At 41.5% G+C, this 24,880-nt stretch overlaps 4 protein-coding genes and 1 long non-coding RNA gene across 7 annotated transcripts in view; 2 read left to right on the forward strand and 3 right to left on the reverse strand.

Annotated features, from left to right (window-relative positions):
• LOC139613679 (uncharacterized) overlaps nucleotides 1-4,887 on the reverse strand; it is a 42,701-nt gene extending 37,814 nt beyond the window's left edge. Inside the window, exons 1-4 of one of the 2 annotated variants that reach the window (XR_011686802.1) lie at nucleotides 4,726-4,887; nucleotides 3,453-3,936; nucleotides 3,031-3,209; nucleotides 2,799-2,875 (exon numbers count right to left, since the gene is read on the reverse strand). This is a non-coding gene — a long non-coding RNA (uncharacterized lncRNA). The remainder of the gene's footprint in view (nucleotides 1-2,798; nucleotides 2,876-3,030; nucleotides 3,210-3,452; nucleotides 3,937-4,725) is intronic. The other variant, XR_011686803.1, reaches the window with a different exon arrangement.
• aicda (activation-induced cytidine deaminase) lies at nucleotides 736-3,845 on the forward strand. 2 transcript variants are annotated; one of them, XM_071470490.1, is made up of 5 exons: nucleotides 736-2,029; nucleotides 2,723-2,888; nucleotides 3,013-3,295; nucleotides 3,471-3,586; nucleotides 3,708-3,845. In XM_071470490.1, the coding sequence occupies exons 1-5, from the start codon at nucleotides 2,010-2,012 to the stop codon at nucleotides 3,756-3,758; spliced, it is 636 nt and encodes a 211-aa protein (XP_071326591.1). In that variant the 5' UTR covers nucleotides 736-2,009; the 3' UTR covers nucleotides 3,759-3,845. The 2 variants fall into 2 exon arrangements, with proteins under 2 accessions (XP_071326591.1, XP_071326590.1); XM_071470489.1 differs by having other exon boundaries at nucleotides 736-2,888.
• Nucleotides 4,733-11,111, forward strand: LOC139613674 (adaptin ear-binding coat-associated protein 1-like). The gene is made up of 7 exons (XM_071470487.1): nucleotides 4,733-4,986; nucleotides 6,049-6,149; nucleotides 6,559-6,663; nucleotides 6,897-6,978; nucleotides 7,102-7,210; nucleotides 7,530-7,677; nucleotides 9,282-11,111. Exons 1-7 carry the CDS (start codon nucleotides 4,886-4,888, stop codon nucleotides 9,392-9,394), a joined length of 759 nt encoding a protein of 252 aa, XP_071326588.1. The 5' UTR covers nucleotides 4,733-4,885; the 3' UTR covers nucleotides 9,395-11,111.
• mfap5 (microfibril associated protein 5) lies at nucleotides 11,108-14,280 on the reverse strand. Its single transcript, XM_071470491.1, has 7 exons — nucleotides 14,100-14,280; nucleotides 13,002-13,076; nucleotides 12,858-12,890; nucleotides 12,681-12,716; nucleotides 12,433-12,520; nucleotides 11,745-11,818; nucleotides 11,108-11,650 (listed from the first exon to the last, which is right to left on the reverse strand). Exons 1-7 carry the CDS (start codon nucleotides 14,263-14,265, stop codon nucleotides 11,538-11,540), a joined length of 585 nt encoding a protein of 194 aa, XP_071326592.1. The 5' UTR covers nucleotides 14,266-14,280; the 3' UTR covers nucleotides 11,108-11,537.
• A 5,337-nt stretch (nucleotides 14,281-19,617) lies between these two features.
• On the reverse strand, nucleotides 19,618-24,880 carry sbk3 (SH3 domain binding kinase family, member 3). Its single transcript, XM_071470525.1, has 4 exons — nucleotides 24,517-24,880; nucleotides 22,482-22,629; nucleotides 21,738-21,940; nucleotides 19,618-20,709 (listed from the first exon to the last, which is right to left on the reverse strand). The coding sequence occupies exons 1-4, from the start codon at nucleotides 24,520-24,522 to the stop codon at nucleotides 19,945-19,947; spliced, it is 1,122 nt and encodes a 373-aa protein (XP_071326626.1). The 5' UTR covers nucleotides 24,523-24,880; the 3' UTR covers nucleotides 19,618-19,944.

Raw genomic sequence — 24,880 nt, forward strand, 5'->3', positions numbered from 1 at the left:
AAAGCTGAGCAGTAACACAACAGTGTTGTAACATGCACAGCTAAGTGTGTGGTCAGGCCATTTCCACCTTGTAAAAGCTGTATTTTCACGGTCACACTTCTTGGTCATCAGGTTATTTTCTTAATGACTGTCAAAAAGCAGACACCTGTTAGCTGGGCCTCTACCCGCCCGATCTGTAGCTATTATTGTTGTCAGGAAACAGATGTGAGTTCACACACTGGAAAGAAAGTCTGTTTGTGACTGTGGTCATGTGCGTCTGCACGGTATGGCTGTGTGTAAGTATGTGTGCGTATGCGCGTGTGCAGGGTGTGGGCGGGTGGGTTTCGGAAAGTATGACTTGGCATTTCCTACACCCGGTTTCTGCCCCTGACTATGGGCTAAATGCACAGCCATGTCTGGCCATACTGAGCTACTCCACCACACACACACACACACACATGCACACACACAGTGCACAAGAGGGGTGGTAGTGTACGCGAGTGTCCATGTGTGACTGTGAGATGACCTTGGTCAGCTGTGGTCAAACCCAGAGAGCTGGGTGGGAAGTGGTTTCATATAGTTTGGCATTTGATCAGCCTCTTGAAGTCAGGAAAAGACACATGCACACAAGATCAAATGAGCAGAGACATTAGGCTTAGTGCACTGTCAGAGTAATGCAATATGATGTGAGGTTGCTCTGGGCATACAGACACACATACACATGAATCACTCTAAATGTTGAGGCACCACACAATCACAGGATAAATTAGATGAATTTGTTCCAGATGATGTATAACATATAGACTGTGTTAATGACATGCTCCTACAGATGGTTAACACACACACATGCGCACATACGCGTACAGATGAGCTCCAAAAACAGCCACCCTGGGAAACGGTGAATTCCCCAAACCACAGAGTGCATGAGAGGGTGAGGGGAGTCATGGGAAAGCAGGATGCCTGCATGTAGTACCACTGAGTGAGCAGCCAGAGCTAAAACAGACAGAGCAAAGAAAAGACGAGAGCAAAATAATACACATCCTGATTTGGCAAGGGCGGATGACAGCATCTGATGGTTCAAAGGCTTATGAGTGAGATTTATCCACACACTGTGGTCGGTCAGCTGGCCGGCCAGTCTAGCACACACGTAGGGTGAGGGAGGTCGATTACAGTTCTGCTCCCAGCCTGACAGAGTTTGGGAAAACCCAGATCAGAGGACAAAGTAGGTGTCAGGGCCTCCAAGGTCTGGGAACGCCTATGGCTCCACCAAATGTTGGGGCCTAGAGGGGCTCGGGGCTAGATAGGTGGAAAGGGTGAATTGCAGGACGGGTTCAATGGCAATCCCTCTGAAGATCAAGGTGAGAAGGTATCTGGAAGTTCTTATTTAATGATATGGGAAAACGAAAGTGGAGGGGCCAGTGACCGGATGAGTCTTAAGTGTTTGGAAAGTTCCATCCAGCTGGCACAGTATACTGACGTCTGTGAAAAACTCCAAAGGTTACAAATCACGTCAAACACTCCTCTCGTGTGGTCACTCAGATTATTTCGTAAAATCTGTGTTGTGTAATTGGCTCCCCAATAAAATTCCTTTAATTACCTCTACCGAAAGAATGGTTTCACTTAAACCATTATGTGAAGTAATGTTAGATTTTTTTAAAACAAAAACCATGATGTCTTTAAAAAAAAAAACATTGGCAGAGCAGTGATCCATTTATAGCTTTAATTGTGCTGCAGCAAGACAATACAATCTATCCATCTCTTTTCTATCACGCCCCCTGAACGTACTTTGAAAAATCTCTCTGTCCAACCAGAAGCTGCCTCTGTTGTATGCAGGATGTTTATGTTTAGAGGTATATGCTCTCAGTTCCCTCCCTTTAACCCCCCATCACACACACACAGACACACACACGCATACACACACACTTACACACACACACACACACACATATACACACACTTTCACTCTTTCTCATTTACCTCCATTTACTACCCATGCCTGCTGCGTGACAAAGCAAAGCGCGTTTTTCAAAATGATTACAAAGCTTGACAGGTGAGCAAAATGCATATATTGTATCTATATGTTGTTTATCTCTCCCTGTTTGTTGTATATTTATACAGATTGCACATGCATAGTATTGAACTGAAAAAAAAAGTTTTTTAATGAAGTTCTAAGGTTTTTATAAATACATTTACCATACTACCACACTTTGATACTAATATCAGATTTTCTTCAATGAAAATTTGAGTAATTCTGACACTATGCTCTTGGGCATTATTAGCTGAGGTTTCAGTATTAACAAGTAACTTACAACTGTCCTGGTTTCACTAAAAGTTGTGAAAGTGAGAATGAGAGAAAGCAGTGAATGTTAGTTGTCTTCTGACTGTCCATCGCTCACATTTGGTTAACCACAGGTTTTACATGTGTTATTTGTGCTAACTTATTGGATTAAAACTTGAATTAATATGTGAGTCATCTGAATAGTAATACGTGAGAATGGTAGTTTAATGGGTTCCTTACCAGAATTTGTCTCAGACTTTCCTGGCATAAAAGGACACGTTTCTGCCACATACCACTGAAATTATCTGCCACTAATGATGATGGTATTTTTATGACGCTTGTGATTTTTATTGCATCTGGTCTTAAAATTTTTTAAATATTCTTTATGTAAGTTATACTATGCCCATTGTTCTTCCTGCATCATATGTCATTAACTAATAAAAAAGTGCCCCTTTTCTCCTTCAGTGTGCTTTTGCCCCGAAAAAAGTTTATCTTCCATTACAAGAATGTGCGCTGGGCAAGGGGCCGGAATGAGACATACCTCTGCTTTGTAGTGAAGAGACGAGTGGGCCCAGACTCCATGACCTTTGACTTCGGACATCTCCGCAATCGCAATGGCTGCCATGTAGAGGTAGGTGATGTGGGTGAAAATATGGGAGCATATAAGGTGGGCAGAAAAGAAGAAATGAATGACAAACGCAAATATAGGATCATTATATCCCTATTATCCTCTCCATTCTCCTATTTCTCCATAGATGCTGTTCCTGCGCTACCTGGGTGCCTTGTGCCCTGGTCTGTGGGGATATGGAATGACTGGAGAGGGGAGGATCAGTTACTCCATCACCTGGTTCTGTTCCTGGTCTCCTTGTGCTGAATGCTCCTACAGACTGGCCCAGTTCCTCAGCCAGATGCCCAACCTTCGCCTCCGCATCTTCGTCTCACGCCTTTATTTCTGTGACATGGAGGACAGCCGAGAGAGAGAGGGCCTGAGGATATTGAAGAAAGCTGGAGTGCAGATCACAGTCATGAGTTACAAAGGTGAATGCATAAATCTGTGTATATGTAAAACAAGAGCAAACATGTATATGACTCTAGAGCCAGAAACATATGGAAGGTTAAGCAAGGCAAAGTCTATCTAAAAAGTAATTATTTTCCTGATTATGATCACTTTTTGGACGTCAACAACAATGATTACTTTTTCCTTTCTCTTCAGACTTCTTCTATTGCTGGCAGACCTTCGTGGCTCGTAATCAGAGCAGGTTCAAAGCCTGGGATGAGCTGCACCAAAACTCGGTTCGTCTTGCCAGAAAACTTCAACGCATCCTCCAGGTAAAAGATTAACAATCCCACATAATTTTCTTCAACCAACAGGGTTTGGTCAAAGCTGTGATGATGTGTTTAAAAGCCTAATAATGTCCTGTTTTCTTTCCTTTTTTTTCTTCTTTCTCAGCCATGTGAAACAGAGGATTTAAGAGATGCCTTCAAACTTCTTGGACTGTGAAAAAATACTTATGACTTCCTGTTACCATAAGTCTATTATTATGTCAGAGTAAAGACGTGTTGGTCCATCACTACAACTGCTAAACTGAGAATGAAAAAAAAAACTGAGAAAAAATTGCTTTCAAGTCGTGGCAAGGCTTTAACTTTGGGTAGCTGCTGCTTGCTGTCTCTGTAGCAAACTGGAATGTGAAATAAAAGAATATACAGTGAGAAATTGTGTTGTGTTACTGATCTTTACTTGTGCTTCTTATGGATGTTAGCTTGCAAGCAGTTAGCCTAGCTAATACAACCTTTTCAAAAGTTATTCAAAAACTATTCAGCTAACTGCTGGAAATAAAAGTTAACTGTAGAGCATCGTGGGTGCTCCTGAGATCAACGACCACACTTTTATAAAGATGGGGAGATATATTTGTAATTTTAAAAAACAATGGTGTAAAGGAAGCCAAGATCAGAGGTAACCATCAGGTTCTCCAAAAAAGTAATTAACTATGTTTGAGAAACCCAGAAGGTAAATTGAAAATACATACCACTATTATGATCATATTTTCTCCTCAGACTTGTCTAGCCACCTGATCTTTAACCTGTGACTCTGTTTCCTATGCAGGTGTTTGATTTGAAAACAGATTAGCAACTTGGGAAACAAGTTTACAATCTCTTTGACCATTCAGCTTTTTCTTTTTTTTTTCATCCAAGTGGTTGCAGGAGCCTTGGAGGATAGTTCAAACATAAAGGTTAAAATTTCTTTTAGAGAAAACAATGGTTACCTCTATGACCTGGATGTATGCTAACACATGAGAAGCACAAAGTGAGGCGTTCAAATGCTCACTTCTTTCAAACTACACGTCACTGTTTGTACTGCAGGTTTTATATGTCGTAGTCTCTAAACCCACGGCAAACTGCTCAAGTGACGCCATTTCGGTAATTTTCTCTGAATTGACAGTGGTACTCTCCAAAGTGAGTAAACGAACCTGCATGTGTAAATTACGCGGAATGTCCCTGTAACGGCATCACCGATCCCAGTGTGTGCGCAAATACACCGTCTATTACGGTCACGTAGCCGTTAACGCCGCACGGACACGCCGCTCACTGCCACCACCACCGGCGTACACCGACTGAGTAAAAGTCAAGATGGCGACCGAGGGTCAGTTAGAGTACGAATCGGTCCTCTGCGTTAAACCCGAAGTCAACGTTTACCGAATCCCACCGAGAGCATCCAACCGGGCTATCAGGTGAGGTGGGGGCGACAGCGGCTGGGCGGGGGGGGGGGCGGCAGCGGCCAGAGAGCGAGTTTTCTGACCCAGCATCCGTGAGCTGCGCCCGTTAGGAACCGTTGCCTCGGCGACCTCCCTACCAACCACGTCCCCCGGTCACGCAGCCTCACGCAACGGCCTGCCCCTGCCCTTAGTTTGTGTCCTGGGTGTTTTTGCGGCGTATTTACAAGGTCATGGTGGAAAATACGTTATTAGCCGCTGGGCTTTGTATCTGTATCTACATCCCTGTCAGTGTCGCGGGTTTATATGTTTCCTCCAATGGCACGTCAGAGCGGAATAGTGCTTACACTGCTCAAAAGTCCAAGTCATTTCGGAGGAAATTATACTTAATTTTACTCTAGATGTATATTTTGCCAGTTCGACGCTTTAGGGAGTAGGTAGTTTACAGTTAAGAAACCTTGCTCAAGGACACTTCAGCTGGGGTGATGCTGCCTAATGCACATAAACATGGATGCTCCAATTGAAAGACAATGTTGTCTGGGCTGTTGCCTCTTAAGTGACCATGCAGGAGACCTGTTCTTTAAAAAAAAAAAAAACATTCACATTGGATTGTTTACCCTATTTTTCATTGGCTGGTCCAACCAAGGCTGGTCAGCCTGACCCACTGCAGCTGCATCTGAGTGGTCATTACTCCAACCAAACAGTAGCATAGGCCTGAGTCCCATGAGACACGTGGTTGGTTAACCAGTGACCATATGTATAGTGAGTAAGGGTGATGATGTAACATCTCAGCCTAAGGTCTCAGTGAAATGCCTGTGTGATGTTTTAGTCATGTTTTATTCACGTAGAAAATAGCTAGCAGTGCGTCTGAGTGCAGGACAAATCATAACAATGACACACACTGACAGACGCATGCACACAAAACACAAATTTCCTTTCCTGTCTCCTGTTTTTCTTGCCTATTCTTGCCCTCCATGTAGGCATCAGTCTTAATAAACTGCCGGCACCAGCTCACCTACATCACACCGTCTCCCTGACTGCCTCCCTGTGTGTATGTGTGTGTGTGTTTGTGTGTCCTAGGGCTGCCGACTGGAAGTTGGATGCCCCTGACTGGACAGGACGCATGCGTGTGACGGCCCGGGGCAAAGTGGCCTATGTGAAATTGGAAGACAAAATCTCTGGTGAGAGAGAAGCAGACAGGACAGCGCCATTGTTTACTGGCACTGCTGCTGTTGTAAATCATTTCACTGTGTAGTCTCCTGTTCGCCATCTCCCTCTCTGTTACTCATCTCTTCCAAGGTGACCCAGCCCACGTCCAAGCATGCAATTTGTTTTCAAGCAAATAGGCTGATAATCTTTGTCTGTTTCTTCTGACTTAGTGTGCTTGTTTTCCTCATACTACACTTATGAATACTGGAAGTTAGATCCATTTTGCATAAAATGTCATATGTAGGAAAAAAAACCCCATAAATTACCTTTCTTTCATGGAAATATGGAAAAATAAATGTAGATGTTTCCTCATGATCCAAATTGCCTCTGGACTTTTTTCCAAATAGAAAATAAACAAGTTTCTTTTGTTCTATTCTACAGGGGAATTGTTTGCCCAGGCACCAGTGGAAGAGTATCCTGGCATTGCAGTGGAAACAGTCAGTGACTCAAGCCGTTACTTTGTGCTCCGCATCCAGGATGACAACGGTGGTTGAACTGTTTGTTGCTAAGCAATAAATATTTTGTAAATGAGCTCATAAATGAGAGGATAACATGTCTGAATAGGGTGGTCCATCTGTATGCTAAATTTCAGGAAATGTTTATAGCAGTGTACAGATTATTGTGAGAAACTGTCAGGTTTGGTATGTTTTTGTTTGTACTACCACGCAGATCCCTTAATAAACTCTAACCCCTGTTTGTTGCCTTCATTTCTCTCACAGGCCGCAGTGCGTTCATAGGCATTGGATTTGGAGACAGAGGCGATGCCTTTGACTTCAATGTTGCACTTCAGGACCACTTTAAGTATGCAGCTGCTCCATAGTGTGTCATCAATCATGACTCATTCCGTAGTGAATCAATTTTATCAGGTTTTTCAGCTATCTTTAATCTGTCTGCATGTCTGTCTTTCTCCCTGGTTTTCTCCAGGTGGGTGAAACAGGAAGATGAATTTACCAAGCAGGCGCAGGCTCCAGACACCACTCCAAAACTGGACCTCGGCTTCAAAGAAGGACAGACCATCACTCTCAATATTGGGGTGACCTTACTTTCTTAAAATTGAATTTTTGTGAGGTTGGAGGTTAGTGGAACGGCAACGTTGCTTTTAGTTTGATACCAACTCTTTTCAGAGCATTTCAATACTCTAGAAATGTGTCTTTGTCGAACTGTGTTGCTTATGATGACTGAACCACCAAAGGTATACTCCCGCTTTAACAAATTAAACCGCATTAGGTGACAGTTCTAAATTAATTAATTTACGATTAGGTTTAACCATTGAGTATCTGTCTTAAAGTATTATAAGTACAAACACACACACGCTCACCCAGTTTTGTTTCTACTGTTTCTACCCTTCCTAGCAATCAAAAAAGAAGGACAGGTCTCGTCCGCAGAGTTCAGGTGGCATTGGGCTCCTTCCACCTCCTCCTGGGGGCAAGCTTGCCCCACCCCCTTCATCCAGATCTACCAATCATAATACACAACCACCTGCAGGAGGAAGTGACACTGGTAGGTAGTGATAATATGAATTATTTTCAATGTGTAGGTGCACGTTGATATAACTGCATAGCTTTGTATGGTTATGTGTACATGCACTGTATGTACCTGGCATCATAAGGGAACCAGTGGATGTGGGAGCAGCTAGTCTGTGTATGTGTGATTGTATTCATGTTGATTTCTTCTATGTATTGCATTGAATATTCTGTATTTGTGTTAACGGCACTGTTGAAAAAGAGATGGTTCATCTCGAGGGGTTCATATAATAAAATGTCTGCAAATGTCTATAACCCCAGAGTACAGAAGGTTGGAGAGGTCATGCACCCAATTCCAATCTGTCTTTAAGTCTGTCTTGTGTAAGCAGCTTGTGCAGGTGAGGTAGAAAGCCAAAAACATATGAAAAGACCTCTCCTACAAACTCAATGAAAGATAAACACAATTAAATTAAATACAAATAATAGTAAAGGACAGATTTTTCTCTTTATTAGCTGCATTTTCCTGAAATCATAATATAATGATTAAACTTTTGGCCAATACATCCATGAGTAAGCATAACTTCTTACTAAGAAAGGCAATGTGAAGGCAGAGGAAAGTTATTTCTCTGGTGAAAGCTTATGTTTCCTTGGCCCCATTGGGGTCTTTTGTAAAGCTATTTCCAGTGGAGCAATTGTATCCACAGTCTTTAAAATGAAGGTGGTGAGTGCAATGTTATGCTGACCCATAGGAATACCAGCCAAAACTATGACAGATAGACTCCAGTTGTAAAATACTCTTTAAATCCCCTCTTAAAAAATATCATTGCCCCTATCCTCCCTTTGCCCTCTCAAGTATAGATGCCTTTACACTGCAAATCACATTGATTTATCTTACAAAAGTAAAAGGTGTTGTATTTTTCTATGTACCTCTAGTATCTAACTGTGCACACTGTTTCGGTTTCACGTGCTGAGGTTTGGAGATGTTATCTGTGAGTTTGATGCAGCCATCTGAATACAGTAGCATTGAAAAACATTTGAAAAATCCAGCAGCAGTTTGTTACACAGGCTGTTTCCACTGGAGCTACTCTCTACCAAAGTAGTAGTCTCCAAGAGAACTGTTAATGAAAAGGTGTGTGGATTATCCAGAGGAAAGGGGATACTGCTTGTGGAAACACTCACTGCTTTTCAAATGTAACTTGAAAAGCAATGAGTTTCAAATTTTTCTTGTGTAACTGTTCAAAGCTTTAGGCTGTACAGCTGAAATCCCATTTAGCTCCATTGTGTTTGGCTGGTTGCAGGGGTTTCAGAGGTTGACTTCTCAAAACCTCAGCACGTAAAACTGAAACTACTGAAACTGCCTAAATACCCCCAGGGTAACTGGAGGAATATTGTAAGTTTATTTGTCATTTGGGTGAACCAACCCTTTAACGAAATGCAATTCTCTGGCTTTAGAGAAGGTGAAATGACTTGGAAGATTTTCTTGCTGTGTGTCAGTGGAATTTACATTTCTTGAAATCCTGCCTGAAATTGCCAGATTCTTAGACTGATTCAAAACAAATGATCACATCAGAAATCTATAGTTTTTGTTAGTTTTTCAGAGGTTCATTATATTTTTGTCTTTGTTTCATTTTTAACCACCAGGTTGTTTGCTAGACCTGGACTCCAGTAACTCCAACTCAGTGGCCCCATCCAACCCCACCACCACAGCCAGCTCGGACCTGTGGGGAGACTTTGACTCTGTATCTTCAAAGTGAGGAGAGGTTCACTCTGCTTTCTTCCTCTTATCTCTCTGTAAATTTATGCACCACTTTTTGCAACTTTGTTGTCCCCGTCAAGGGGGTCCCGTATCTCTCCCTGCCAAGCAGGGTAACCCCCTGTACTAGTTTGTTTTTGCTTTAGTTGAGTTTCCGATGGCCTTTGTTCAGATTTTAGCCGGAGATACACCCACACCTCAAAGCACAGTCTCAATTAGAAAGATTTAGAACCGTTTGCCATCAACCTTCCATCGTCCTGACTGGGGCTCTTCTGTCCTCTCTCCTTCTGTGTATCCAATCTAGCTCTCTAGTTTCCATTTTCCTGTTTGAATTCTGCCTTTGCCCTTTTCATCCTCCTTGCAATGTTGTATTTGCTAATTTCTAGTAGAAAAAATAGAAATATGATCAAGAGAGACATAATCAGAAACATCTGATGATGAAAACTAATAAAATATAATAATGGATGAATTTTATGTACAGAGAATATTTATTTTAAATGTATATATTGTCAGTAGTTTGTAAGTATTGCCATTGGTGTTGTCACCTGTATGTACTGTAGCTTATTTTTCTTCAAGTCTCCAGCAGTGGGACTGACTATATGCACTGACTTGACAGTCTAGTCTGTCTTTGTAGTTAGTAATGCATAGTCTGAATTAAACGCAGGGATTGTCTAATAATAGATTTAGATTATTGCGAGGTTTACCACAAAATGATTTTACTTGAAAGAAACCTGTTAACTTGTAACTGATTTACAGAGTAGATGTGTTCTCTAGCACTCTCTAGTGGGCTCGTGTAGCTCCACAGCATGATTTTGCGAGAGGAGATGTCAAATTTAGGTGCAGCTGTTGATCACATATTTCACTGTTGATGGGTCCTGGACATTGCGTGCATTGTTTTGACTGTATATCAGTACAAAGAGACAGGAAAGTAGGAATGCTGGATGCAATAGGGTCTTAGCTAAGGAAAGTGAGGCATCAAGTGCTTTTATCTTTGCCTCAAGGGGAAATAGAGATGATTTAGTCCATGTTATGTCATCTCCACTCAGCATAGCTGTTAATGCTGTGACTGGTGAGTCATTTAGGTTGTGACCTCTTTTCCTCCTCAATGAATAGGTCTGTGTTTCTGTACCGTCCCATCAGTGTGGGAAGGGCCTCACCTTCTTAATTCTTCATGAGAAGGTGGGCAGGTTGTAGACCTCAGTCGCAGCATGTTGTACTGTACGAACAAGTTTTAACTGTGAACTTTCAATTCCATGTTAAGCTCTAATGTTATTAATGGTATTCTGATGCAGACAACTGCAACGTGGGACCAAGTTTGTCTGTGTTTGATGCAGTGTTTTGTGGTGATATTGTTGTGTACCAAGAGATGGGTCATGTTACACTGATATCACATGCACATGTGCTGTGACAGGTGTGCAGTGACAAGTGGTGTGAAGATGGATGTTGACTGGAACACACAGAGAGTGTGTGAGTGTAAAGCCCTAACAATGGTTGTCAGTGTTTGTTTACTGTTCAAATTATATGCATTTCTCCCAAATGTTACTTGTTATTCAAACTGTATATGTGTATGGAAATGTATATGGAATTGAATATGCAAAGAAAAACATAAAGATATACTTAATGACCATAACTTTCCTTTGTTGTTTTTCCTCTTGAAATAAAATAGTAAAAAAAAAAACAAAAGAACAAATCAATAAACAAATAAACTCCTGAATAAATGTAGTAAGATTTTATTGGATACAATAGTGCACATAATACTGGATTGTCAGTGAGTACCTTACAATCCACACGAGTGGGTCTTTCTTTGTACAATGAAATGACTCAGTGCTGCTATAGGCCCATTACTACAGTACCTTAAATGGATCGTAAACCATGGAAGACATGATCTGTGTCCAACAACACACAGATGAAATGAGCACACCTTCGATATTCACACACAATTAAAAGACTAATACATAAACATAGATATGACTCAGCACACTTGTGTGTTTGTGTGTGTGTGTGTGTGTAAGAGAAAGAAAAAGACCCCCAGGTGTTGAGCAGTGGATTTATGGTGTTATGGGCTGTTTTTATGACAACGCTCTGGTTTTGTGTCTCTAAGGGGCTCCATCCTCACCGGTGGTCACCTCGCCATCCTGGGCCCATCAGGGCTTGTTTTCCCAGGTTTTGGGGTTGCTACGGCGACTGCGACAGGGTTTCCTATTAGATGACCTCTCAAAACGTCTGGGCCACCCAGACAACTCTCTGCACAGCTCAGCTGCAGTGTGCAAAAGACAGACAGCGATTTCTCCAAGTGTACAATCAGGCACCCTGACATCAACGTGCTTGTTAACGCGTGTGCACTGTCTCACCTTTCAGATACTCATCCTGTTGGCACACGGTCCTTATGCAGATCTCTTTGTTGATCACGTAGACACGAGGGAGGCTGCATCAGACACAGGATAAAACATGAGCATTCTGTGTTGTGTCAGAGCCGCGGGGACACAGTCTGACCTTGTGTAACTACAGAGACTTTAACCTTAAATGACTGAGCTTTACATTTACACAAGCACTATAAACAATTGCAATTCTGAGGTACTTGTACTCAAAGTATTTCCATTTTCTGTACAGTATACTGTTAATCCATAAAATGTATATGATTTCTGTAGTTATTTTGAAAATCGAGATTTTTTATAGAACAGGATCATCATATAAAATCTGAGTTTTTACATTAAACTAACCAGCAATATATATAGTAGATGCACAGCAATGAATGCAATATAAACATCTGTAATAACAAACTGACATGGGCCATTTTTTCTGCACAATGAGTACTTTTATTTTTGACACTTTAATACTAATATACTTTAACTTGAATACAGTTTTAATGTATTGGAGTATATTCACAATGTGGTACTGTATTGCTGCATTTACTTAAGTAGTCCTGGGTACTATATAAGTGCCCTCACAGGGGGACACAAAGAGCCCTACTGCTCACTTATAAATTGCAAATTCCTACAATAAAACGGTATTTCTGTAAATTAAAAATCTGCAGATCACCTGTAGAAACAAAGTCCACCAATACATCTCTTGATAGGCTTGTGAACCGAGTACATCCTGGTACAAGGATACATCTCCTCCCTACAGTCTGCAGAGACAGGAGATACATGCCACAGTGAAACTGTATCGGTCACAACGACAAGATGAAGAACACCAAAACTTTTCATAAGGGTGAGTATTTGTGCTCAGAGCTCATGGGGCCTCCTGAGGGGAAATTCAGAGGTTGTCTCCAAACTGCTGTCACTCACTGGCTGGCAAGATGCTTGCAGGTGCTGGAGTGGCCTCTAGAAACAAGGACAGAAATCACGATCAGATTGGGAAAACATCCAACCTGTGACCCACGTCAGTGACTCACAGACTGACAGATGTCATGCAGCACAACTTGTCCTGATCTAAAGTGGGACTCATAAGAAGAGGAGCATTACCAGACTCCTGGGCTTGGACTACAGCTGTGAGCACTGTGAAACAGAAACCACATGAGGGGAGTGTTTCGCAGCATAAAAACAAACACACAGCGACTCAACCGTAATTAAACAAGATGATTTGTGTGTTCTGTTTGGCAGCGTTACCAAGGAAACTGCAGAGGAGCAGGACCACTGGAAGGCTGCCCATTCCTTCAACTTGTAAGGGGTACGCTTTACGAGCTGGAGGAAACCGAAGAGGAAAAGAGTCAGGATGATTTCACAGAGTGGAACTGTTCAATATCCTCTCTCAATATTTTTGTGCTGTTTATGTTTCCTTTAATCCCCCTGCATATAAATGCTCCCAACATTCCAGGTCACTGTAATGTTTTCCCTAAAGCTTTGCTCCAGCTAAAAACACAGAGAGTAGTGCTATGTTTTGGGTAACAGACACGTTGTCATCGTTATAGAAGAGTGCCTGATGTCATTTTGCTGTGGAGTAATATGTTGTGCAGTACATTCTGCTAATTACTGGACTGCACGTAAGTACCAGTAAAGAAAAAAGTTCTATAAAAATTCACCATAAAAGCATTTTACTTTCTGCTTCAGAAAATGTTTTTCCTCTTCCCCTGTGTTCCTTCTTTCTCTCTCTCCTTCCCTCTCTCCTCTCCCGCCCTGCATCATTCCTCTTGTGATGTGTCAGTGTAACTTTGGAGTCCAAGATGTGAGTTCTCGCAAAAGAATGTGTTTTTTTGTGCCCTATTTGAGCACCCCTCCACCCCTCCTCTGTTTCAGTCACACATTCTTTTCCAGCTTTCTTTTCATAGAAAATATTGTGGCTTTCCAAGTGCACGATCACCACTAGCCAATCTGAGCATGACGGTTTTGTCACAAGTTGTTTCTTTTCTGCGGCGATAATCCCAGAGTCATACATTTGCAATCACTGAAAATGGAACTCTGGATTGTCCTGATTTAGCTCGGTGCATGCCTCTGTTGATTTGTTTGTGAGAGTGACATGTTTTCCACAGCTTGAACTGACTGAACTCTGCATGCAACCACGCATCCCCTAACTAAAATCCTGAATCCTGAAGTTAATCAGCCAAGCATTCATTCTTAACATTTCATGGTCACATCTAAAGGAGATATCCATAGTATCCACTAATATCTATGGATGAGCTATCTTGCTTCTGCAGATGTTCCATTGTGTATTTCCTACATAATGTGTGAAAAGCAGGTAAAAAAGAAGCATAATTAACTTGTACTCACAACTTTTGGTGTCGTCCACAACTGCTTTAGTTTTATGAATCTTTTGTCTTCTTCTCTTTCCCCTCCTTCCCTCTCCTCCTCCCTCCTCCTCCTCCTCCTTCCCAGTCTTCGTTTTCTGCCTTTTCACATTTTTTTTTTCTGCCCCAACCTGGTAAAAATTTAGCATGTAAATACAAATCTGATGTTTTTTATGGTCATTTTGAGCAGACATTTAATTAGACGCACATGGTGCTTCCAGTGTCCTGTATCTTTGTGTCTCTTAGTGTCTCATCACTACACAAAACGAAACATTCAGACTGTCATCATCCACAAAAAAGTAGGGCAGTTCTTGTTCATTAAATAGCCTACATTACATCATTATGGGAACACAAGCGGCAGAGGACTAATATGCAATACATGTAACTAGGTTTGTATGAAAGTAATATTGAGTTCCATATGTGCAGATGACAGTAACAGTGTGTTTGCATTGATAAAAATGATCAGAGGAGCAGGTGTTGTCTGAATAAATTTCCCACCATTCTTATGAGGGTGAGTTAGTCTGTGTAAAACACATGCATACAATTTTAAATTTTAAAAAATAGTTTGCAGCTAAAGGACACAAACTAACAGAGGCATCCAACCACTCAACAGTGGGCCTCAAATTTGAGTTTTGCACTACTTAATATAACCAGCAGGAGGCGCAGTGCACACAGAGAATGAGGGACAGTGAGTGACTTGGACACACACTAACATAATAACTAATATGTATATTATAAATTTTACATACTTTTTTTCTGCTATTGTGTGGGTGGCTAAAGTGCATTCAAATGTCTTAGCATCATTGTTTGTGAAACTTTCATGCAATTGAAGCATTTTTAAATTTGAATTTTGAAATTGTTTCTCGTCCCCAATAGATTATTCAGACAAAATAAGTGATTTAACAACCAGTCACTACTATCGGTTAAGTTCACTGGCTTTGGTTCGCTCGCTCTAAGTTAGACAGAAGTGACTAATTTTAGGCCAAGAAAATGTTACGCTGGCTCAGGCTCACTCTGCAGCAATAATAACAGTTCAGTGTTATAAACTTGTGTTTCACCTCCAGAGTAATGTGTTACACGTCCTGAACATGTATGATTTAAATTCTCCATGGCAACCGCAGTTTATTTCTTTAATTTATTGCTGAAACGATGAGTTGATTGTTCAATTAGTTGATCAGTTTGACAATCCCTAAAACTTTTAACAACCAGTTAATCATTTAGGTCATTTGCAAATACACTAAGCACTATTTGGTTCCAACAATTAAGATATGAGGACCAGTATTATATTATGTTATATCATATTAGAATTATATATAATTTTAATGTCCTTGAGTTTTGGCCTGTTGGTCAGATAATGAGAGACATTTGAAGAGGTCACCTTGCACTTGATGGCCATGTTTTACTAGTAAAGTAAACTATAATCATTTATCAGTTGATATCATCATTATCACCGTAAGAAATTAATTCATAAAGGAAATTCATCGATGATATGATTAGTTGCAGCCCTAGTCTCATTTATTGACACATTTTTCTCAGTTTATTGTGAGTTTGAGGGAAGTGGTTTATTTGAGCAGCCTGCCTTCACAGACAACACTGTAATTGTCAGTGAGTTTGTTGTTTTAATGAATACAAAAGTGTCTAGTTTCTCAAAAGACTAGAAATGGACACAGCACAATTACTTGCAACACAAGTAGTAATCACACAAATATATACAGCTGAATATCTGTCATCTATTACCCACAATTCACTTTACATAGGTCATCCTTCAAGTGGTTATCTGTGCAAAGATGAAAGTGACTATCAAGGTCATAGTTCGTGACCCTTTGTCTCAGAGGCTCTTTGTGTTGAAAAGATGCTTTTCATTGGGACCATTATAGCTGCATTGGGAGGGAAACTTGACTCTACATTGGCTTCCATGGACTGGGCTAATATAAATATTGCTACACATACCCTAGAAGTCACAGACTCTTCAAACTCTTGAACTGACTAGGCCACCATAGGCCTAGTCAGTTCAAGAGGGAGACACTCATCATCCCCCTGACATATCGGGGCTACACGGGCTCCAGAGTGAGTGCGTGTAGGCTGGCCCTAACAAGGTCGACTGGGCGAAGCTGATGACAGCTTGACAGATGGAGGCAGTGTAAGCAAAAGAGAAGTGGAGAGGAGCCGAGAGGGATGATCAATCCTGTGAACATCAACCTGCCACTCTGCCCACGCTGTTCTAGCATGTGAGGAAAGTAGAGCCAAGAGGAGCAGAGATGAAGACAGAGAAGAAGACAAGAGAGGAGTAAAGGAGTCAGGTGTTGGGGGAGACAGAAAGCAACGCAGAATGGTTAAGGCAATCATGCCAGATAGTAAACACATGATAATCTCGCAACTTGTTTATTAGTTGGAAGGCACTGCGTGCGGCATGCCAACTCTGCGGCGTATACTGTCTCCCTCTCCGACCTCCTTTTCACCCCAGCCCCCCCTCCCTCACTCTACCTCTCCTCATTTCAGCCAGCTGATACATTTCTCATGTACTACTCTGTTTCCTATGCATGAAAACAAACACTGAATCCTCCCACTAGCACATTGCAAATCTCAGTAAATGCTCACTGTATATACATATAGAGTGTACATATGCTATAGATCAAGTGTTGGTGTTGCAAACATGATAATTCAAGGCTCTTCCAGTGAACCTGTTAAAGCAGTTAAAGCAGTTGAACCTCAACAAGCAGCAGTGTGATGGAGGAAGTTGAGGGCGTAGGGAAAATATCAGACCATGATGTCCCAAGTGGTTGGCTTCCCTCTGGGGATACGTTTCAGATATTTTGCCATATGAACTCTTTATTTGCTCCACTCAGGCCATTAATCTGGCTCTCATATCGGTGTCTGTTTTTGCAGTTATCATCTCATGACATGTGGTTTTTTTTGTTTTTTTTAATCAGATATCTGTCTAAATATCTGTTACAACTGGTGTCATTTTCCAGCTGGTTGTCCCTGTATCCACCATCTACCTGTGTTGAATATTCATTTTGCGGAATTTTAGACTGTGAGATAAGATATAAGATGTAAAATCAGACGATGCTTTAAAAGTTTGAACCTTTACGTCAAAGAGAGCGTCATTCAAATCTGGTAGCATGAAATCTGAATCTCACTGACATTATAAATCTAAATCTGAACGTGTTGAGTTTCTAGATTTGAACAGGTGTCCTTCGTCTTCACCAACATTTTAAAGGCCTATCCTATCTTGGAAGTACTTTCATGACTTGAAGTAAAGCATGCTTGCATGTGGTTGGAGATTTGTAAGGACAGGCAGTCTGTATCGCTGTCCTTGTTTCTCCTGTTTTCATCATCCCTGCTATCTGTCCTCGTGCACTTCCAGCAGATTTGCACCTCGACCAGCATCTTTGTGTTGGCACTCTATTGTCTCTGTGGTCCGCACCATATGTTTCCATTTGTCAGGCTCTGCGCCTCCATTAACTCCCCACCTGAATGTCACATGAGCCTTGTGCCTATGTTTCCCAGAAAACAGTGAATCCCTAATGGCCATTACTAAAGGCAATGTCAAGTGTTTTAATTGGACACAGCTAAAGTAAGGCTGGCAGTTCTTGGTTCACAGTAGCAGTGACCTGAGAAGAAATAGGTCCTAAGAGTGAGGGAATCCAAGGGTGCACAAAGTAGATGTGACCACAGAAGCAAAGATGAAAGGAAAGGGCAAGGCCCAAGTGGCATGACAGGAGAAAAGGAAAAGTAATCAGCAAGAGGGTCAGAGATAAAAAGAGCAGAGACGAGGGAGTTAACAGGCAAGATGGGTCACAGTGTTCCATCAGATTGTGCTGTTACAGGCCTGTGGGCGCCAAGGCAGCCTGACTTTTGCATTTGGAGGGCTGGGGACTGCAGATAGTCAGGGAGAGGTGATGATGTGCATGGTGTGTAAATAGATGGACTTGGGATCTATTTATAAATCCATCTGGAGTGGCCCTTAGCAGGGGTTAGCACAGGCCCCACTGACTTATACACTCGTACTGCACATTAGCAGCTTGCTACCAACAGGGATCCACTCCAAATTGAAACTGAAATATTGTGTATGCTACAATGACAAAGTTTTTAATTTAATTTTTGTGTTATGATTTTTTGCACTTATTTGTAATGGTGAAGTCTGAGACTCATGTGTTGCAAAGTTAATTTATGCCATTAAAGTTGTGAAAAGTTCTTTGCATTTACAACGACACAGTGTTGCTCACATAGCATGACTCCGTGAGAGCAAACATATACAAAGTCAGCATCAGGAATACCAGTGCGGTGCTTTGGGAGGCACAGTACCAGGAATGCAGGTGATTCTTCAACCAGTAATCGTCCTCTGTGACAGATGTAGGACAAGTGTCCCCCTAGACAGTATAGAGGTCAACCTGCGATGTGTGCAGATTTCACGTGAGGTTTGTTCTACTGTCAACACGTCAATCAATCATAATGTGTAAATACAGTATAATATATTAAAGTGCAGGTTCTTTAGCTTCAGAATCATTTAGGCAGGAAGTAAAGGGGAATATCAAGTCTCTCCTGCTGCAGGTAGTACGCCTGGGTTTGCATCAGGCAGACTTGGACGAGGATCATGCTGGTATCACTATCAGCTTGTATTGTTAAATCCAATTTTAGATGTGCCTCCTCTGTTCTACAGCACCTGTTGCTTCACCACGTCAAAGATGTCACTTCTTTCCGTAGGTGTACTTTCCTAAGGCCTCTTATAAAGGTTTTAGAAGGATTATTTATACATGATTGATTTTCATTGAATTATTGACATAAAACTAGCCAGTAATTAAGCTAAAAAAAAATGGCTGTCCAGTTTAGAGCTCATATTGAAATTACAAATGTTGATGCATCCTCAATGAAGAGTCATTGGGGTTTTTTTTTACCTCATAAATGTTTCTTGGCAGCATCCTGTTCTTCAAGAAATGGGGCCAAACATTTGTTGGTGTCAATCCTTATTAATTTAAAATGTTGAAATACAACACTAATCAAGCTATGTTAGAGGAGAACATTCTGTAATCCAACGGTCTCATTTCTATTTGACCTTTCAAACGCTTAATTTAATATGTATGGCTTTTTGTTTACATTATCGCTAAATGAAGTGTTAAATTACTACAGTTTATTCTTAAATTGGGTCATAGGATTAGGTATAAACCCTGTATGTGTTTAAGATTTTTTTTTTTTTTTCAGTTTTGTAAATTAAAATGTCTCCTGGTCCTCTTCTGTCTTCCATCAGAAAGGAACATCAGGCACATGAGTGACTGTGACAGGTTGGGTAGGGGTTTGCAGCAACAACACTGTAGGAGTGCAGGGGCAATACAGTATTCTAGTGCAGTGCAGTACTTGTAATAGACAGCAAACTGTCTCATCCAGAAATACCATTCAAGAATCCTTTATATCATAAGACAAATTTGCAGTTTGGTACCAAATAAATCAAAACCACTTGACTTGATTTTAAATGTGTGCGTAAATGTCATGAGAAGCTCATGTCAACACAAAGAGTTCAGACTTTATTTAGACAACGATTCCAAAACAGATTTTATAGCCATTATGATACATCTCAAGTTTGCAGGCATCAAATGTTTCTATTATCTATTCTTTCTTCTCATTAGGATACACATACATACAAATACACACACACACACTGGAATATACGTAACAATGGAAGTGGTAACTTTAGTAAGGACATTTATAAAAATATGAAATATACAGCATCTTATAGTGTATACATTTGCACTGGAGTAAAATCTATATTTACACAAAAAAATACAATCTTCATTAAAAATCTCTTTTGAAACAGTTCTACAAGACAAAGTTTATCTCTCCCCTTTTCCCTCTCTCACTAGCTCTTCCTCCACTCCTCCTCCCTCTCTTATTTTCTTGGCCTCCTTCTCTGCCTCCTCTGCTTTCCTCTTCTCCTCTCTCTCTGTCTCCATCAGCCACGGCCCTCCCAGATAGCTCAGGATCTCCTCCGGGCTTCCTCGCTGTTTGGGCTCAGGTTGGAGCAGCTCCTTAAAAAGAGCCATCACAAGTGGGCTGAGGCCTTCAAACTGTGAAGGAGGAGGGTTGCCTCTTTGGTTTTCCTCCATGACTGTATAACTGTCAGCGTCCTCCTCACGGAGCTTCTCTTTTTCTGCCTCACGGTCAAACCACTCCTTATATCTACAGTAGCCACGGTCATCATGGGTGCTCTCCTCCCAGGGGAAGCATCCAGTTAGGAGGCAGTAAACGAGTACACCGAGGGCCCAGCTGTCAATACAGGGCTCCACTGTTATCCAAATGTCCTCCATCTCCTCTTCAGTCCCCTCGCACAGCCTCCTCTTCATCTCTTTCTCAGCCTCCTTAGCTGGTTCCACCTCAGGAGTACAGAAGGGTGAATCGTACCAGACAGCTCGAACGGTGGAGCCGATGGCCCGGGCAAGGCCAAAGTCACCCAGTTTGACCCAGCGACAGGAACTGTCACACAGGAAGATATTCTCAGGTTTGATGTCACGGTGGACGAAGCCCAGGGAGTGGAGATGTGTAACAGCACCACTCAGCTGGGCCATCACCCTCTGGACACACTCTTCATCCACCCCAACCTGAAGCAGAGAGACAGTCTGGATCAGAAAACATACTCTTTATAACTTACTACGGCTTTCACTTTAAACTAGATAACATTGTTGGCGCAAAGAGCGACAAACTCTGCGTCACCAAAATGGTTGATGACGCTCTTGGAAATCCCTGCTTTGCCTCATGTACTCCCTCTTCATTCACTGAGAGCAGGGGGCCCTTACTCTTATCAGCCCTCTATTATGTTACTGGCAGTGACACTAACACAGACAGGGCGAGCTGGAAGCCTTTATCAAGCACATCCCAAGTTTTTGCTGACAGAAATGAAAGTTCAAAAGGAGTTGATCAGCAGTTATGTTTGACATTAAATTCCCTTTAGGAAAGCCTCACTGCAGACACACACTAAGCCTTTCAGACTCATCCAAATTGGTCTGTCAAGCTACATCTGTGTCTTCTTGGAAATACATTCATATGCTACCGATTTGTTCTGCTGCCTCGATTATGCTCATGGGCAGCATTTTTTCTAGAGAAGGAGGCGCTACAGTCTTTACACAATAAAAGTACTTTGGTTTAGGTCAGGGGAAGATTGTGGTTTTGGTTAAATGATGATAAAGTAAAAAAGGCTCTTTCTCAGGCTTCAAGTCACTGTTTATGTTTTCAGTATTAAAGTGCCGGGAGTTTTATCATGCTTTTAGCTGCCACAAGCAGTTATTGTGTTGCAACAGCAGCAATTGTGGGGGAACCAAATAAAATACATTCGCATTAAAAATTTAGCAGAAACATTCATTAGCAACATTCATACCAACTTGCAAGAAACAGTCTGACCACATTTCCGCATTATGTTGATAGAAATGATAATGCGGGAGACAGTACGTATCTTTATAAACATCTGCTGTTGCATATTAGCAGGGCATAAATGTAATTTCCAGGACATGGAGCTGCAACCCAGCCTAACATTCAAGCTTTTGTTCTGCCGAAACTTGAGGGAATTTACTTACTCCGCTTCATAGCACATGCAGGGCATCAACAACACATGCCACAAATCCACAAAACTGACCTCTGACACTATTACACTGTAGAGGTCACCATACAGTCCGGCTTGCTGGGCAAACACATAGTAGGTTGGTGTGGAAAAGAAGATGCCAAGAGCCCGAGTGAGAGAAGGATGGGTGCAGTAAGAAAGGGAGAGATTGTATTCACGCAGGAAAGAGGTGAGGGAGGTAGACTGACGAGGGAAGAACTTCAGAGCCATAGGAGTTCCTGAGAGGAATGAAGCAAGATGAAACGTGTTGAATACTATAATATCTAATCAGCTTTAGTCAGATTTTGAGAAGAAACTGCCACCGCTCATTGAATTTGAGTGTTGCCCATCACTAACACTGCGAACAAATTTAACTTCCCCTTTGGGGGGACTCTGTTTCACGGCTATGCCCCAGTTGCAGCAACTCTATCCCAGAGAATCTACCACAGCACTTCATTACTGCAACAGAGGCGCAAAAGGTTAAGTGAACACTATCAAAAGACAGGTCTGTCCTCGCCTTACTGCAGCGCTGACCCCACACAACATGGGTAGTTTCTTCATTAGAAAGAAACATGAGCCTGGGGTAAATGTGCTGCAGTGGAGTAATGCCATTTCATCTACTTAAGATTAGGCCGTGATAATTCAAATGTGTAGTCCAAACTCTTAATTACATAGACAAGCATTAGAAAGTTTGAATCGACATTTCACACATTTTTACAGACTGTTTGAATTAAGACATATAAGACTGTCTTGACCTTTCACCTCGAGCCTCGCACTAACCTCTCTTTCTGTGAACAGCCAACATGACCTTTCCGTAGGATCCCTCTCCCAGGAGCTTTACCATCTGGAAGTGTTGAGATACTTTCAGCGTGGGCATGGACTGCGCCGACAGGAAACATAGCTCATCGAGTTCCTGAGCTGCTGCAGCCTAAAGAGAGTTTCAATAGAAATGTGTTACATCATGAGGTGCAAGGGGATTTGGTTGTTTTCTGAGGGTTCATTCATGTCTTTGCTGACACACTCCGACTCAGAGTCAAAGAAGCGTGTGACCTCTCAGCAGAAGTAAGTGGAACATATTGCGTTATGTTATTGCTTTCCTCTGATCTGCCTTGATCTCTATTGTCCCATAGACAGGATAAACTTCAGACATCAAGGTGATGTCTTATCGGCGCGATCAGAACATTTGGCGCTGTCATTCAGTTTCCACTGTCATTCTCTGTTTTGTGAAGTCACATCCATGATGACTTCCTTTGAAGTAGATCCCCCTCTCCACATACCACAGCAAATTAGGAAGGGTGTGAACAGTTACGACACACAGCTTAACACAAAAGATGATGCGATTGCAGTAGGATTTTTAATTTTGACCTTCCACATGTTGCGTAACTGAGCTTGGTGGGAAACTGGTTTTAATTTTGATCAGGTTGCTACTGCTACGTTTGTGTAAACACCTGTGACACTTCTTGTGGTTATTGCACTAATATCAATCAAATTTTCTGGCTTGAAATTTTCCAATCACTAATAAATCTCTGTTGGTGATTACATGTCAAGCGGTGCCAAATGACACTTAAGATTTATTCACAAAGGTAATCTGAGCAATGCTATGCCAGAAGTTTAGAAAATGGATGGACCTCAGTTATGACTTGCCGCTTGACAAATAAATGGATCTGATGTGCAGCCAAAAATAAAACTGCAGGTTTCAGCCAGTCTGAGAGTGCTGCTTGGCACAGATAATACCAAGACAGCTCTATTTTAAACAGAGCTGATGGAGGTGCTGCTTCAAGATCAATGGTGTATAAACTAATGTTGCTCTATAGGCGCATGGCCCCAGTTTATGTCTTCCAAAGGTCACCGTTTCAGTCAATGAAAGAACTCACACACTAACAAAACACTGCATTTTTCAGACGATTACCAAATGCACAGAAAGTAAAATTGAGGACATGGAGTTTACCCCACAGTAAAGTATCGACTTACCGTATGTGCACATTGATAAAACCGGTGATATGGGAAACTAGAATATTAGATACAGAGATATATTGTGTGTGTGTGTGTGTGTGTCTGTGTGTGTGTCTCTTCACACTTCCGAGGTCAAAGCACAGTGTGAAAGTCCTGAATTGAAATCTCACTTGGGTTTCTTTCACAGAGTTGTTAACACGGGTTATGTGTATCACATTATAACATTCATCAGCTGCTCTACATTCCACTCATGTCAAATGAAATCTATATAATTTATTACATTTTCAGAATTGCTTGCAGCTGGAGTTTTATCCACGTCATGGTTTAAGTTTGATTTAATGGCCCTGACACATAAATTATCACACATGCATCCAAAACATTCGTTGCATCAGAAGCATCCTGATATTTTCCATGTCCTTGAAAGCTGAGGTGATTATTAATTAAACCCTTACTAGTTAATGGCCTTTGGCACAGAGGTAAAAGTGATCTGAGATTTTAATAAGAGCTAACATCATTAACAGATTTGAAGTCCAGTAGCGGTGCTCTACATTACAAGCTGAAAATCCTTTCAACAATGTTGTCTATCAAACCATTGCAGCCTCACAGCAATTTTACAATAAAAAGCCATTGATGCATTTGTGCCGTGCCTGCATGTCAGTGCATCATATACTGATATAATAAACTATATATATATTAAACCCCCAACCATTTGCACATACACAAAATTATTGCATTTAATTTTTCGTTTGTTTGTTTTTTGCAGCACAATGTGATGACTTTTTGAATATGCGTTGACCCATAACACTGTTATTGGAATGTGCAAGTAAAGGTCATCTTCACAGGAATAAAGTGCAATACTCACTGTCATTTTCTGTTCAGTTGGTTGATCTCTGGTCACTTTGCCTCAACTCTTTTCAGCATCTAAAGAAAGACTTCAACTCCTAGCAAGCTGCCGTCAGTGGAACCAGCTACTGTTTTATGCTGGAGATCTACTGTGTGTCGTTGACTAGGCCGATAATTAAACTGGAATTGAAGCTGATATTTTTGCCTTTGCTCCGTGGGTCCATGCAGTAGCACAGCAGCTTTATAGAGGAGGGTCATCAATGTTTGCTGGAGACCTAGATATTGACTGTGTGCTTCTCCCCAGGAGATGCACACCAAACTCTCTCTCTCTCTTTTCCTATTCTTGTGCCAACTCTCTCTCCCAGCCTCTTGCCTGCTATGCT

The sequence above is a fragment of the Trachinotus anak genome, unplaced genomic scaffold (assembly GCF_046630095.1).
Source record: "Trachinotus anak isolate AG129_WGS33_773 ecotype Australia unplaced genomic scaffold, CSIRO_AGI_Tana_v1 ptg000032l, whole genome shotgun sequence".
Taxonomy (NCBI): domain Eukaryota; kingdom Metazoa; phylum Chordata; class Actinopteri; order Carangiformes; family Carangidae; genus Trachinotus; species Trachinotus anak.